Source organism: Amblyomma maculatum, chromosome 10 (genome assembly GCF_055883805.1).
Source record: "Amblyomma maculatum isolate TAMU_Amacu chromosome 10, ASM5588380v1, whole genome shotgun sequence".
Lineage (NCBI taxonomy): Eukaryota > Metazoa > Arthropoda > Arachnida > Ixodida > Ixodidae > Amblyomma > Amblyomma maculatum.
In genome coordinates, this window is record NC_139353.1 from 40,302,232 (window position 1) to 40,318,225 (window position 15,994).

General features: G+C 42.6%; 1 protein-coding gene across 1 annotated transcript in view; it reads left to right on the plus strand.

Moving 5' to 3' along the window:
* The window catches only part of Vps13B (vacuolar protein sorting 13B), a 105,343-nt gene that overhangs the window by 341 nt on the left and 89,008 nt on the right, over positions 1 to 15,994 (plus strand). Inside the window, exons 2-10 of the mRNA XM_084582551.1 lie at positions 63 to 173; positions 3,062 to 3,330; positions 5,410 to 5,704; positions 6,515 to 6,830; positions 7,027 to 7,223; positions 7,767 to 7,994; positions 8,602 to 8,833; positions 11,548 to 11,742; positions 13,495 to 13,664. Of these exons, the coding sequence (XP_084438677.1) occupies positions 87 to 173; positions 3,062 to 3,330; positions 5,410 to 5,704; positions 6,515 to 6,830; positions 7,027 to 7,223; positions 7,767 to 7,994; positions 8,602 to 8,833; positions 11,548 to 11,742; positions 13,495 to 13,664 (1,989 nt within the window). The 5' untranslated portion in view covers positions 63 to 86. The remainder of the gene's footprint in view (positions 1 to 62; positions 174 to 3,061; positions 3,331 to 5,409; positions 5,705 to 6,514; positions 6,831 to 7,026; positions 7,224 to 7,766; positions 7,995 to 8,601; positions 8,834 to 11,547; positions 11,743 to 13,494; positions 13,665 to 15,994) is intronic.

Here is a 15,994-nt window from a genome sequence, read left to right on the forward strand (position 1 = left end):
TGACGGCGATGGCTATAGTTCTTTTGTAGTATTCTACCTGATGCGCGATTGCTTTCTTGCAGAGCGAGGAACGTCTATGAGGAGTCATGTTCAAAATAGAGTCGTACGTGACTCCTCTTATTCTCAGCTATGTGAGCAAGTACGTCAAGAATATTCGGCCCGAAGATTCTCAGGTAACCGCGCTGCTTTTATTTCGTAGCCTCTTTCTGATTCTCTTTTTGATGGGAATTAAAAGCGGAAAATAAACTGGGGAAAGAAAACTAGTTATATTTTTAATTAGCTTAAACAAGCAAGTTCGATTGCTGTTAAGTGGTTGGTGAGTAAATTTTGTCGTACTTTTTGCGCGCTGCCTTGTCACAAAATTAGTTGTTTCTTTCCTTGCCATAGAAAAAAGACATCGTTATCATCTCTACGATATCTAGGTGTTGTGTAAACCGAAGCTAGTGTTTTATTAGTAAAGGGTATGTTTTCTCTGAACGGGTATAAAAGTAATTGATGAATGCAAGGGAACCCATGTTCTATTCATGAATTAATTATGAGCTGTTGATTGCTTGTGTTCTAGTGACAGTCATGCGCCTCTTTGCCGAAACATTTGTAGTGTGCATCTTTACAGGTGTATGATGCCATGAAGCATACTAAGCTTCAGCGGTGTAGTGTAGTGATCGCGAGCTAGAAATGAAACTCTAACTTGCCAGCAATGATAGTATATCAAATAAACATCAGTACCACAATGAGCAATTTTTGTCAGTTGCAATTATATATCAAATATCTATCAGACCCCTGTACATTTTATAGATTTGACAGTTAAGCATATGTGACTAATATGAGTAAAGACATCAGCGTACTCATGCGACCTCCATTTATAGATTTTGTAGCAATAATTATCAGTGCTACGGATAGGTTCGTATTGTCCTGAATTTTTCTGGCTTCCTAGGAAAGATTTAGAACCTAGCCACATAGCCCACCTCATGATTAGCAGTTGAACCTTTCTGTTTAAACTTAAAAAACAGAAGCTTAAGGTATGCAATGGTAAAATTTGAAAAATCAATTTTATCTGAAAACAGTCAGTATCCTTAACATGCACAGCACTCTTAGCTGGCTATCGAGTAGTACTTGCACTCAGTCGAAGGAGAAATTTACAAAATACAGAAACGATGAAAGTAGTGAGGCAGCGGTATCGTTGGATTTACTCTTTATACGACATAATAGCTATGTGCAAGAATTAGTAAAATGGCACTCGGAATGTCCCCTGAAGTTTAATGACGTCACTTTCTGAAGCCAATTCAGTGAGTGGTTTTGCAGGAATAAGGGTGCACATTTATACCGATAACTTCGTAGACCAATTTTAGTTGGTGTTTTTCACATACGAGAAAACTTATGTTTCGAGTGAAAATTGCTTCTAGGGGTATTACCAGGTAGTTAACTAATTAACTGGTGGAAGAAGCTGGAAAACTCAAGAATTTTCAATGTATACATATTTTTTTACAAAATTAGCATCATCAAACTGCACCCCTTTGTGTGTAAAAACACATAGAACGCCATGTAGGCCTATAAACTAAAGATGAAAGCACGCTGAATATTTTGTTCTTTAGTTCAGTAGTAGTGATCATGCAAAATATGGTCTGTGAGTGCATCATAGTTTGTTTTTCGGCACTTGAATGAAGGGGACAATTTTGTCCCTAGACCCCACAAAAGATTAAGCAGTGCAGTTGCGCGTTTTGAGGCCTGTATATACCAGGAGGCCCCAACTCATTCCAGTCATTGCCTGCTAGTGCTGTACTGTTCAGAATCACCCATTTACATTTTTTTTAGTTAAGCATGTTTCTGCATGACATTAGGAAGATACTTGAAACCTTGTATACTCATGGCGGATGTCTCATGGTGTTTTACCACGCTAGTTAAGCATTAGTTTCATTTCTGTCATCAGCTGGTGGACTGCATGATGCCTTCCATGCTCAGCCTAGCACAAATACCTAAAGGTAGCATAGCAATTTGACTTTTAGAAATCAGCTTTTATGAGTATTTACTAGTTCTGTTATTTAGCTTTCATTATTTTTTCCTTCTCCAAGCACTGCTGTTTGTGAATTTCTTTACAGATAATTAAAAATCATTTGTGTTTCATTTAGAGGTAATCGTGTCCAGGCTGGCAAAATAGGCAAAATAAACTCTAAATGACTTTTGACCTCACAGGAATGCTGCATTAGTCACAAAAGAAAAGGAGAAAAAAAGAGTGCTGCACTTGGAAATAAACAGTGTAAAATGTCCACTAAATTTTCAGGAAACAAACACTGAAAAGTTCAACCGCTGCTCATGGCATGGTAAAACTGTATTACTTTCTCCATGCATTACATGTTTGATGGTTCTGCCATTCACTAGGTGCTCTCAGGGGTCAACTGTGAGCATAAAGTCACCAGTCACCCATTCTCCACCCCGCTTTCTTCTCTTGGAAAACTGCTTTGTTCAGCTCAGACTTGAAAGACCAGAAACAGCTGATCGAGTGACCATGCAGGGTAGTGAATCCTCGACTGAGGACATCACCCAAGGAAAGCCATGCACTTCAACCTAACATTGATTACATAAAAGGTTTTTCCTCCTCCTAAGCTTTGGGTACTAGCAGAAAGTGGCAACGGGCGCAGTCGGCTGAAGGCGTTGCATTCAGCCTAGCTTCACTCCTTGTTTCAGTTTTTCAACTGCTGAACTGCCTGTGGCATTCATATATTATATTTATCGTTTGTAGTCCAAAACAATGCAACCTGTGTTACAGATTTAATTCTGTTACCTTGTGCATTGTAATCAATGATGCATGATGGGACGTCCTGCTGGTTCCTGAAAGTGCCTGCCACAGTTAACCTGGTGGCTGTGGTGACCGGATCGAATCGCTGCTGCAGCAACTGCATTTTAATGAAAGCTAAAGCAAAAACACCCACGTGCTATGTGATCAGTGTAAATTAATCCAAAGCCTTCTACTGTACATAGCATCCTTCATATCTCACGTGTTATTGCTTCCGTAAACGGATAACATATATAACCATTGTCAACCTGCATATCTTTGACCCCCTAGCTTTCACTGTGGGGTGGCGATGCTGTCTTCAGCAACTTGGACCTCAGACTTGAGGCGTTGGAGCAGGAGCTGCGGCTTCCTTTCCGCCTCGTCAATGGCCACATTCATGAACTGCGCATCCACGTGCCATGGACCAAGCTCACTTCCGAGCCCGTTGTCATCACCATCAACACCATCGAGTGCGTCCTGCGGCTGGGCGAGTCATCGGGCAGCTCCTCTTCGTCCTCCATGTCTTCTGCACCATCAGCAGCTCGGTTCCGGCGAACAAGGTGTGTCACATTTTTATTTTATTGGGCCAAGAACATCTTTAGCAGAGCATTGAAACCTGGCTCATCATGAACATTTAAATTACAGTACCGGGCAGGTTATTTAAGAAGTACTTGGGACTGGGCTCATTGGAAAAACATAATTTGAAACGATGCGTTGCTTAAGTGTACAGAATTGAGTCAAAGAAACAGACATAGACGTTAAGCATCTATGTCCGTTTCTTTGACTCAGTTCTATACACCTAAGCAGCACATCCTTTCAAATTAGGTTATTTGAGAATTATTATGCTAAGGTTAGTGCGAAGTGCGCATTTAGGTATGATGTGTAGTGCGCAAACAAAATGGAACTGATTACTGCTTTCTTCACAATGTTCCAACATTGGGCGGCAATTTTAAAGTTGATGACGTAGTGAGTCGTGCATTCATATTTGACTATGCTTTGTTTAAGAGATGACATCACAGGCCTGTACAGGGCCATTCACTTAGGTAACCTTTTATTCATGTCTAGGGGTTCTTTGTGCACCCTTTGTTGGCAGTGTGTCTGGAGCGTTATTCGAGGGAGCCGTAATTATGCTTGGTGTCTGATCCTGTGCACCTATTGCATGATAACTAAATATACAAAGGTTGACCTATATTTTGCCATCTAAATTTGGTTGGCTGCAAGCTTAAATTTGTTTTACATTATTTGCTCATTCGTTAACCTGAGCTATGTCTCAATAAGGTGAACAGAATGAGCGGAATTGTGCCTCTACAGGGGTTGGGCATGGTTTTTACCATGACAATTTAAAATAATTAGTGTTGAAAACAATTTTATCTAGGAGAAAGAGATCCTAATGTTTGTATGAACTGGCAAGAAGGCGATTGAATACACATGTGCAACACTACTGCTTTACTGGGATTAAGCTTGAGATTGAGTCTGTAATTAAGCTTTACTTGGGATAAAGAGGGATTAACCTCCTTATCGTTGCCATAATTGAATTACGATGTTGCTGCTGCATCAGCAAGCTGTGCAAGAGAAGACCTGCGATGTCAGAATACCAACAAGCATGCATACCTGAGGTCTACATGACTGTAGCTCACTACAGTCAACGGAGAAGCCTATATTGCAGGTGCACAGGAGCAGTGGTGTTTCTTTTGAGTAGTTTTTTTTTCTCTTTTCAAAGGAAGTTTGGTAAAGTTTGGCAGAAAGAGAATTTTCACAAAAATTTAGGGAATTCGGAGTCAAAATTGTTTCACTTCCATTCCTAGCTGCCACAGTTTTAAAGCTGGTAGAAGGGAGAAAAATGCATAAAATAGGGATTCTGGGTCTAATAGAGGGATTTCTATATTATGATGGAACTCATTGCACAAGCGGGCATCATCCTCGGGAAGTATAGAAACCTGGCGAAGTTGGTGTCTCCTTAAGCAATGTGGAGGAATGGAAAGGGGGCAGGAGGTTTGAGGATTAATACTGTTACATTAAGAACTGTGCAAATGCTGTGCACAATTGAGAAACAGATGTAGGCTAATTTCGGAGCACTAAAGTTTTTACGATTCAAAACTAATTGAACACAGACAAGACAAAGCATCTTGTCTGTGTCTAATTTGTTTCATATCTATCCTAAAGAATTTATCGTGTTGAAGGCAGCTGTCCTGTGAGATGTCAGTGCATTAAAGATCCCCAGGTGGTCGAAATGAATACAGAGCCCTCCACTGCAGCTTCCCTTTCTCTTTCCACTTTCACTCCCACCTTCCTCCCTTCTCTTACAGTGAGGTTCAGGTGTCTACAGAACAAGTGTGACAGATACCGCGCCTTTCCTTTCTTGTTAACCAATTTATTATTATTATTATGAAAGCACCATGGGGTAAAACCAATTAGGCCAAGTTGTTGCTTTCTTAGAGGTATTCTAGCAACTGTACTCTGAAACTTACAGCACTAACTATGCCTGATTTAAACAAGAAGGGAAGTGAGTCACACTCAAAAGAGGCACAGTTGATGATAAGCATAATTAAGAAAACATTGTGGACTGCACAGTTGACTGAGCTTGTGAACATTTAATAAAACATGTGGGCACACTAGCATGCATTATGATTTTTCTGCAGTTCGGCCCGTGCCATCAGCCCTGATGGCGGGAGCTCTTCCCAGACATACGCCCAGCCTCCAGGAGGCTACCTTGGAGGCCTTTTGCAACGTGTGTTGCACAACATAACGATTGTGCTCAACAATGTCATCCTCAAGTATGCAGAAGAAGACCTCGTCCTCTCACTCAATGTCAAAGCTGTTGAAGTGGCGTCTGCCGACGCTTCTTGGCAACCAGCATTTGCTCAGCTGGCTGCCGAAGACCCCGTACTGCGTAAGCTTGTCTCCATGGAGGACGTCACTATTTGCCTAGACAAGGTGCGTGGTATGCGTTACCATTAGCTTTGCTGATCGATACGTGTACCTTTGCTTGCATGGTCTTTTACTTCTCCTTCTTCATAAGATGTGGCACATGCTATGCTAGGAAATGCACAAAAATTATTTTGTTATCGAAAAAAAGCTAGTTGAAAACAAATGCAAATTTGTGCTGCAATGTGGTCCGATTGCACAAAGCGTGAAATGTGCTTGTAAGGTGGTAAGCATGGTTGACAGCGGTTGCCAATTGTGACTTGCAATTGTCGCTAACATGGACAGAGCATGTGCAGTAGAAGCTGGTTGTCTGTTTTCAGACAGTGGAACTCGAGAGGGGGGCGGTGCGCATGCACAGAGTGGTGAATTACTATACTTAAAAATTTAATACGAAAAATGTGCAACACTTGTGTATGTAGATTAGGCACATCTGCTTGCTCTTGTATCATTTGCGATGAAACCTGAAATGGTGCACTATAGTGCCAAGAGAAGTTCATCATTATTCCTTGTTTTCATTATCATTATTTGCACTTAGTTCAACATGGGTGGTGATGACAACAATGAGGATGGAGAAGAAGCACAACTGTGTCATTATATTTTTATACTCGGGCACTGCAGTGCATCATGAGCTGATGGACTACTGTAATCAGCTTGATGTGCTTTTGCTTGCGGAGTACATTGGTAGACATACAGCGGCCATTGCAGTGACCTTGGCACTAATGTCTGACCTCTGTAGTACTTCATCTGCTTATTCCCTTTTTCCGTGGTAATGCTCACGGCTGCCGAAACCTCACTTGATGTCCCATTTCTTCCATTTAGCGCGATGCCAGTGGCAAGATTGAGGCTTACCAGGAGCCCCTACTGTACCGGTGCTTTGTGATGGGGCGGTTACACATGCGCTATGACGGAAGCGGTCATCCTACTGCCCTGCGCTTCCACATCTCATGCGAGCGGCTGGACCTATCATTGACTGATCAGCAGCTGCCTCTGTTTGTGCGGCTCCTAGAGCTCTGTCTGGCGCTGTACTATGGCCGCCTCGCTTGCAACCCCAGTGAAGAGCTGCGCGATGCCCCCTCGCCAACCGACCAGCCGCAGGCCCCTGCATCTTGGGTGTCTTCCGGTGCAACAGCTGCTGGTGAGTCTTGCGTCAAGTTGTCATATCATTGGTGTTATCATTTGTCACACCGTTTGTTGTACCGTTGGCACATTGAATGGGAGAGCAGCTCTTACATTTTCGCTGAATAAAAAAGTGAGAAGTTTGAGAGTTCTTTCGTTATGGCGCTGCTGAACGAGAGTCTGATACATTTGCCTTGTCGAATTTTCGCCAACAGGCGAAGGAAGCGCTGCCTCTGATGAACAGGGCTGGGGCGCATGGGCGTGGTCCATGGTGCCACAGATCCTCCCCACCTGGGAAGAAGAGATGACAGGGGTCGACGATGGAGTGGGTGACCCCACTTTGGTGGACTCTGGCTGGCCAACGCTTTACCACATGGGCTGTTACGTGGCTAAGGCCACCTGCGTCTTCAAGGTGAGCTGGCAAGGACGTCATCAAATGTGAATGCAGTAAAAAGGCAACATGGTTGTAAAAAAAAAAAAAAAGAAGAAGAAGAAGACAGAGTAGATTCTGCATGTTGCTGTCAAGTGTGCTTGCCTCATTACTGGTTCGCTTTTTCTGCTTACAATAGAGTGTCATAAATTAAACATGCTCTATCCAAAGTTCCAGTTTGATTTCAACTGGTAATCGAACGAAAGCAGCAAAAAGAATGGGGACTGAAGGGGCGACAACACATGCACCGTCTTTAACTGGTTCTTTGACGTAGTTAACGCCAAGTGCAATTGGAAGCCTCCTGGTAATTTGAAACCATTTAACTCCAACAGTTTGTTAGTTCTGTTTATGTTTGGAATATTGAGAGTTAACCATATGTGCTTTGGAGAAATTTTATGTTTCAGCCACTGAATTCAAATTTATAATTAGTGTAATAAATTTCCAAGGTCTCATAAAGTTTTTCTCGGAACAACTCTACAGCCGCCTGGAGAAAAATTGACGCCTTATATTGAGTCATTTTTTCAGACGACGAGGGAAGACTCTTCACTGGGCAGGGCCTCTTCATCACGTCGACAGAACATGCAAGGGCGACCGCTACTTCAACTGGAGTTGCACGGCACCACGTATGAGATGGCGCTCCAGGGGCTCACCTGGGTACACCTGCAAGTGGGAATCACGGGTGCGGCAGTCTCGGGATTGGAGCGGTGCGCCTGCGGATTTGACGAATCAGCACGACACAGCGGCAGGTCTAAGGTGTGCCTTGCAGCTCACACTAGGTACTTTAGAGATTAAGGGATGTATAGGGTCTAGGGATTGTTCTGTGGCACTAACGTTTTAGTGGCTGAGTGCTTGTGAGGCTCAGTTTAAGAGCATGGACATGGCTAGGGCATCTGGATTAAAACTTATGCATGACATAAAAATCCCCATTGGATGAAATACTATACGAGTTTATGTTCGATTTACATGAAAGTTTAGTGCTGGCTTTTTTGCATTAGCATATAAGAGAACACAGTTGAAGAATATGTGTATGGCACATTCTGTGTGACTAGCAAGGCCTTTCTACTGATGAGTGAATGACACACGAATAAAACATTGTGACTCAGCATTGTAATTGATACAATAACTCAAAAGACATAGATAAGTTTTATCCAATGTAGGATTACATAGGTATGGCTTGTACACTAAATTGAAGATTCGATGAGAGTTTTACGGGCACAAAGCAGTGTGCAGCACACTAGATTATGATCGATGGATGAAACATGCAGGGACGGCTGTGAAACACAGAAAAGTTGAAAACAAGTCAATACTGAGACGCATACGTCCTTGCCAAACATTTAGTCTTTGTTCAACTCCCTTGCAGGGTGCAAACATGTACCTGAGGGCTGGGGTCACCACTGGTGGCCACACCTACAACCACCTAACGGGCTCACTCTTCGACCCACTCGCACCTGAAAACTCTGGCCAAAGCCGTGAACCTGAGCCTGGAATGGACGCACATGTGGAACGGCTCACTGAGCTGGCCATGGCTGAACGCTTCCCAGCACTCTGCATGGACTACCTGTATGAGTTGCAGGTACCCGAGGACTGGGATGGTGGGTGTCCTCCTCCGCTTCCTCTGACTTTACCCATCTAAGCGTATGTGCAACATCACTTACACCGCTGGGTTTCACTTCTGTGCATATTTCAAGAAATCAACTGTGCAGGGATCACAGATATATTGAACCACAATGTATCGAATTATTGCTTATATCGTGTTTTCAGAGTATGCCGTAAAAATCCCAAGTGTGAGTATAGCAATATTGATTGTGTGTTTCGGACCCTCATTCAACACAGCATTCAATATATTGAGCTGTGCATCGTACCCCTGCAAGGAGCACTTCTTTTATTGGCACTTCCGCAATCACTTTTTGCCCACAAAGCTGGGTCAGGTTTACTGCCTTAGACACCAGCTGACAGTGTTAGCGTCGTAAAACTGTGTGGCAAAGTGAACATCAGGTGGTGTGCTCAAGGGTGGTTTTCGGCCTGACGGATTTGCTTTTAATGAACCACTTCTGCCATGCAGTGAAACCGGCATTCAGTACACCCGTTGAAAAGCCAGCTTACCTAACCGAATGGTTGCAACGGCTCTCATGCAACGTGAAGTGAGCTAGGCTTAGCGACCCCCAGTGAGCAGTTTGTTGCCAGTATAACAACACGAAGCATGCTGCTATCATATGTGCACTGCATTCATGTTTCTGGTTTATAAATAAGCTTGCCTGTTGCCACGTTTTGTGTATAGAAACTATTTCACGATTCCCTTCGGGCTCAATACATCAGTGATCAGCTGTACTAGAAGCACTCAATAAAGACACTGCTTCTGAGTTGCAAGCGCTGTTATTGTCACAGATTGTGACACTTAGGCGGAAAATCGAGGCTCTGAAGCAGAATGTTTGTTGTGTGATAGCACAGGAAAGGACTGGACATGCTTTAACATGGTTTTCTTTTTTCTTTTTTTTGTCTTTATATACAAACAAAGCACACAAGCGAAAAGATAATTGAATACCGAGTGGCACATTTTGCTGCTTGATGAAGTAGGAGGCGTTTGTAAAAAGAGTTTGAATAAGGAGTTAGTGAAAAGCACGTCACTGAGTGCATTGAACCCTAGTTAGATTGTCTCTAAGGTAGCATATGTTGGTGTGCTGTTTCAGAAGCAGTCTTTTTCTTGTACAATTTTATCTGTGTGCAAATATCGTCATTTTAAAGGGTGAAGAATAATGGGACACCGCTGAGCCAAAGTGGGCAAAGTACAGGTCTCATTTGCACCCCCAAAATTGTACAGTGTTGTGGCAGTATTACATCCTTGTCTAGCTCTGATTCAAGCTTTGACGCCTGACCCGATAACCCCATTTTGTAAATTGTAAGTAAATCATGCTGTGGCATTATGTTTTCTTGCATTACCTTATCCTTTTTTTTTCTGCTGAAATGGGCTCATTCCTTTTGTAGTATGTTCATGCCCGTTTTAGTGCAGTTCATCATGTTCCATTGCTTCTAGGTGCCCCAAAAATAAATCTTAACATGCAAATGGTGAAATGGTGAAAATCCTTTATTGAGGTGCACTTCCTATTGAATGTTTATACATCATGGGTACATATGGCATATTTAGCTGACCATTGCTGTACACCTTTTAAGTGCACCATATGGTGCTCGTGGCTAAATAGCACAATTTTTCTACAAACTCTTGCTCTGTTTTATGTTTGGGGCACCCGTACATCTACTAGAGCAGGCTTAACATTTGGGTGAAGTGGGATTAGTTCGTGTTGAAATCACTGCATGAAAGAGATGCTTATAGTGTATTAAGAAGCTGACTTGGGGGTGGTAGCAATAGTTCTGTGAGTGTGCAACCAATGCTACAGTGGGGAGGAGCTTTTGTTACTGTGTTACCATGCCAAGTAATTAAGGCATGTCTGGCCTCAGTTATGGTTTGGGGATTTCATTTCTCTCATGAAATTTAAATCATCATCATCGTCATCAGCCTGATTATACCCACTGCAGGGCGAAGGCCTCTCCCATATTTCTCCACTTAACCCGGTTCTGTGCTAGCTGCATCCACTTGACCCCTGCGAACTTCTTAATCTCATCCGCCCACCTAACTTTCTGCCGCCCCCTGCTACGGTTTAAATTTAAATAATAGTTTTCAAACAGCCAGATACGCAGAAATGTATTCTTTTATGCAAATGAAGGTCTATGTGAGCATAGATCCGGGACTAATCAGTAGCATACAGGACATACGAGGTCAGCGAAAATTCAATTGCAAAAGCATACTGAAACCGGCGAGGAGACGTAGTAGACGAAGCTTGCCTATGCATCTTGGGATTGCCGACAGGCATTGCAGCTATTGATATGTGCATGGCGTACTATACTCGTGCTGTACTCGCTAGTATTGTAATATAATCATGATCTAATGATGTTAACAATTCCATACAGGGATAATATTCCAGAGCAAGGCCAGCAAAATTCCTTCAGGGACTATAATCTGCTGTGGAGTGATCCGATATGTTTTGACTCTGTAACTATCACCACCTAGCTAAAGAAGGTTGTCCCCGAATATAGTGATATTATCCCAATAATATCAGCAAACTTAACGTGACGTACTGTGACAAGTAATCAGACTAAAAAAAAAGAGCATGCTAAATTCCAGTTATCCTTTACTACATCGCTTTTTGTGTACCTCATAGACAAGATCATGTGCAGCTCTGTAACATAACGAGACCACTGCTTGTTATTTTTCTGGCTTCAGTATTATACCATTCTGTTGTTATTCCATTAGATTCTAGTGAAACGGATGAACCCTGCACTGCTACTTTCCTCGAGACTTCCAATTGGGTGGAGCGCTCACTATGCCGCTCTGTGATTGGCCCCCTCGTTGCTGACATCACGAGTGGAACTGTGCATCGTGTTCAGTGGATATTGGAGTGCATTACAAATGGACCCCCAAGGCCTACCTATGGACAGGAAGAAATTGGTATGCTTGCCACCTCTTGTGTGCTTTGGTTTGCTTTAGTTTTGTAGTGAGAGCTACATTGGCCACAGTCTTGCCAATATCGCCGTGCCTGTTTAGTGCCTGTCCGAAGAGCGAAGAAAGAAGAAGAAGAAGTCGTGGGAGGCGGCAGCTAGCAGCTGACATGGCCAAGCACTAACTGGACGTAGGGCTTCCTGTCATTATGTTTGGCAGGAGCTGCCAACTCAGGCCTCTCCTTTCATGTGGGAGGGTGGCATCAGAATCAGTCTGCCAAAACCCTTGCATTCACGTTATTCCTATGCCACGCAGGCACGCTCATACAGCTCGGTTAAAGCGAGGCTTTATATTTTGTCTGGTAGCTTACACTAGCACGTCATCGCGAAGGTGGGAGGGAAAACAGAAAGAAAGATATGCCGTAGTGGAGGGCTTCGGACCACCGCGCAATAGAGGCTTTTGCCTCATCGCACTTTAGAGGCCAAAAGGGCCCCCATCACATAAATAAAGCTGAAGCCATAGAGTAAACTACTACAGTATGTGCAAAAGCCATATCTTTACTTTCAGGCCGAACCTAAGCATAGCCATGCAAACAGCTCTCGCGTAACTGCAGGTTTAACTACAAGCTGAACGACAGCTAATTTTTTTCTTATAGTCATGTATGTATGCATCAGCATTCTGCATTGTAACCTTAATATTGGTAACCAACAAAGTTTCTTAGTCAGTGGTAGCCCTTGTAACTTATGACATGGACATAGTCATTCTTTTGAGACTGATGCTTCTGGGCTGTACGAATTAATTTTATGTTTCTGTAGAATTTGAACTGCTAGCAGATTTTAACATAAGGTGTAATTGGAACCTTGGTCGCTGAGTGCAATTAGGTTAGGGTGGAAATGTTGCATCCATGAAAAGATTTATGATAAAGTATGGATGTTCTTGTATGTTGTCAAATTTGTTTGGTTGTAATTACTGGGTGTGTGTAAGCCTTATTTCTGCTAGGCACCTGTAAATGTTGAGTTTTAGTTATGATCCAAACATACAAACTGCTGTTTGTGAATTTTTGTGACATTCTTTGACTCCTGCTTTCGGGGATGAACACGTTTAATTATACATATATATATATATATATATATGCTTAGACTGTCTTTGTTGAGCTACATTTGTTCACGTGCTTTGCATTTCACAGCAAGCTGTTGTAACCAATGTTCACTCGGCCATCAGTGAAGGGCTAGTTCACAATGCAGAGCATTACGATAGTACAAATAATGTCTGACCTATGCAGTCTTTTTTTTGATGTGGTAACCCATGACAGTAGCGTTAAAGGCCCCTTTTAACGAAAATCTGGCATCGGCTGTCCTCCGCCGGCGTTGGCATTATGAGTGAAAAACTACGAGCTTGGATGACGCTGGCAGGCAGTAGCCGGCAGCTGACATGGCTTAGTACTAACTGGATGTAGGGTTGCCTGACACTACGTTTGGTAGGAGCTTCCGATTCGGTTCTCTCCTTTCATATAGGAGGGTGATATCAGAATCAGCCTTCCAGGACCCATGTATTCACTTTATCCCCATAGGCCACTAAGGCACATTCATACGGCTTTGTTAAAGTGGGGCTTAATATTTGGGGTGGTAGTCTACGCTTTCACGTCATACCCTTAAAGGCAAAGCTTAAGTGTCCCCCATAATTGTTTGCAATGTTTTGTGAACGGCCATTAAACGAATACTTCTTAAGTGAAGAAATTTGTGGATGTCTCTGTACTTTCAGCACCCCTGCCATTCCCACTGGCCCTGCCAAGTGAAGAGCAGCTGGAGAGCCTCTGCCAGTTTGTTCCCAGCCGCACCTATCGTCTGGCCATACTGAAGCCTCGGATACGACTCTGCCCGGCTACACATTCGACCGGAGACAGCCCGCGACAGAAGTCTGTGCTCCGTCGAGTAAGAGCCTCCATGGCACTTTATCTCTGCACTGCTGATTTCATTTCCGCAAATTATTTTTGTACTGGGTCACACAGGCCAGTTACCTTTTTCTTAATCTCATCATAAGTATATAAAGCATGCGACAGCGACTCTTAAGGAGATTACGATGCATGTCTTCTTTTTTTTTTTTTGAGGCACTAGTTTGTTGCTTAGAGGAGCTCTGAATCACTCCTTGTGCAGTGGGGCTAACCACATGGAGAAAGTACCATGTACAGGGTCGTCCACTCTTAATGTGAACAAGCATGCTTCCTTCAAAGTGCCATTGCTTTCGAGGTGACTGCACGTCGAAGAAACATGGTGCAGGCTCAAAGCGACCCCAAGGCAGTGCTTTGTATAGTTACCAACTTTGTTTCAATGCGTGGTCTAATCGCATCGGTTCTGTGAGGAGATCATTCTTGTTCTCACTAAGAGTGGGCGACCCTGTACATCATTCTGGATATCTCATCCACATTACTTTAGCACATGGCATTCATACAGTAGACTCTCATTAATTCAAACTTGAAGGGATCCCAGGATTTTGTTTGAATTATCAGAAGTTTGAATTATCGGAAGTTCTCGCATATATGACTCTGAGCAAGATTACAGTGCACATTATAATTAAGTATCCACTTAAATCACATTTTAAGCACTTCTACTCTTTTATTACACAATAAAAACAGCAGAGGTGAAGGATCCAGAACAAGTTTATTGGAAATCTATGGCTGACTAGACCGTTTGAAGAAATCATGAATTGTTGATTGCTTCTTTTTTACATGTGCATTCAGAACAAAGTTCTTTATTCCAGTAAGAGCAGCCAGTTCTTTTTCAGAATTTTCTGCTGCAGTCAGAAATTTCCAGACCCCGGCAAGGTAGTTGAGTGAGGTTTGAGCACATAGATCCCAGAGAACAGTTCCTAGAGTCGATTTTCAATTTTAGTGGCAAACTACATCACGCCCCACCACCGTGTGCAAAACGTGCTGCAAAGCATGCCAGTCGCAAATCATGATAATTTCAACAACGCAAAACTTGCGAGGCTTGCTTTGAGCAGAGGAAGACCAAGCTGAAAATGAACGTTTTTAGCAATTTAGCAATGTTGGCACTATAAGAACAGTACGTTTTCAAATTTGAGTTGAGCACATGTCATGTTAGGTTCTTGGTAATTTGGTTTCAATGCATTTTGCGAATTTAGCTTTAAGATCGGGTACGTCAGACTTGCAACAACCACTGGAGGAGCCGAAATGTAACCACTGCTTCCTAACAGTAGTAAAAACAAGAAATGTGCACATTGGCACACCACATTTTTATGACTAATAAAAGAGTCAGCCTAGCTGGATTGCTTTTATTGTTGTGTTTTATTTTGATATTTATGCATTCCTTATTTTTGTGTGTTTTTTGGGAGGGAAGTTCACATAGCAAGGGTTTTCTCTTTTATGCATGAAGTTAAACAAAAAAACTTTTTGTATTTGAAAGACAACCTAAATGGCTGCATTTTAGCACAAATTGTAGCAGACCCGTTTAAATATTCTGTTTAATAAAGAAAGTTCTTCCAGGACCCTTTAGAATTGCTTGTCTTACTTGGTTGTCTCAGAACCATTAATACGTAAAGGATGAGCTTCAAAAATAAGAAGAGGCATTGTAGCACCCCTTGTGTATTCTGAAAATTCTTTATTATTGTTTCTAATTTTTATATTAATGCCTTTTCAGCATTTTATGTTTTCCCGAAATTCTGTAGTGAAATGTATTCTTTTGATGTTATTTATAAGACTTAAGTAAATAGTGTTCATATATTTGGAAGTGCATTTAGGTAGCTATATCTTCGTATGTATTACACGAAAGTTGTTTAAACGTTGCTTTTATAAAAACGCTTTTTCCAAGATTCCTCAGAATTCTCTGTTTTTCACGGTGCTGGAAGATTGGTTTGGTTTGGTTTAATGGGGTTTAATGTCACAAAGTGACTCGGGCTACAAAAGACACCGTAGTGGAGGGCTCCGGAAATTTAGACCACCTGGGGTTCTTTAACGTGCACTGAAGTTGTACAGCACATGAGCGCCTGGCTTGTTGTCGCCACCGAAAAGCGGCCGCCGCGACTGGGATTTGATCCCACATCCTTGGGCACAGTAGTTGAGTGCGCTAACCAGTGCACCAATACAGTGGAGCGGTGCTGGAAGAGTGAAGGGTATTAGGCGAATACCGCATGATGATCCACGTGTAGCAGCATCCTGCGTGTCATTAGGGCAGAAAACACGCAATAGAATTTGATATGGTATCCCTTCAATGCTTGCAATCAAGCTAGACCACAAGTGTAGCCG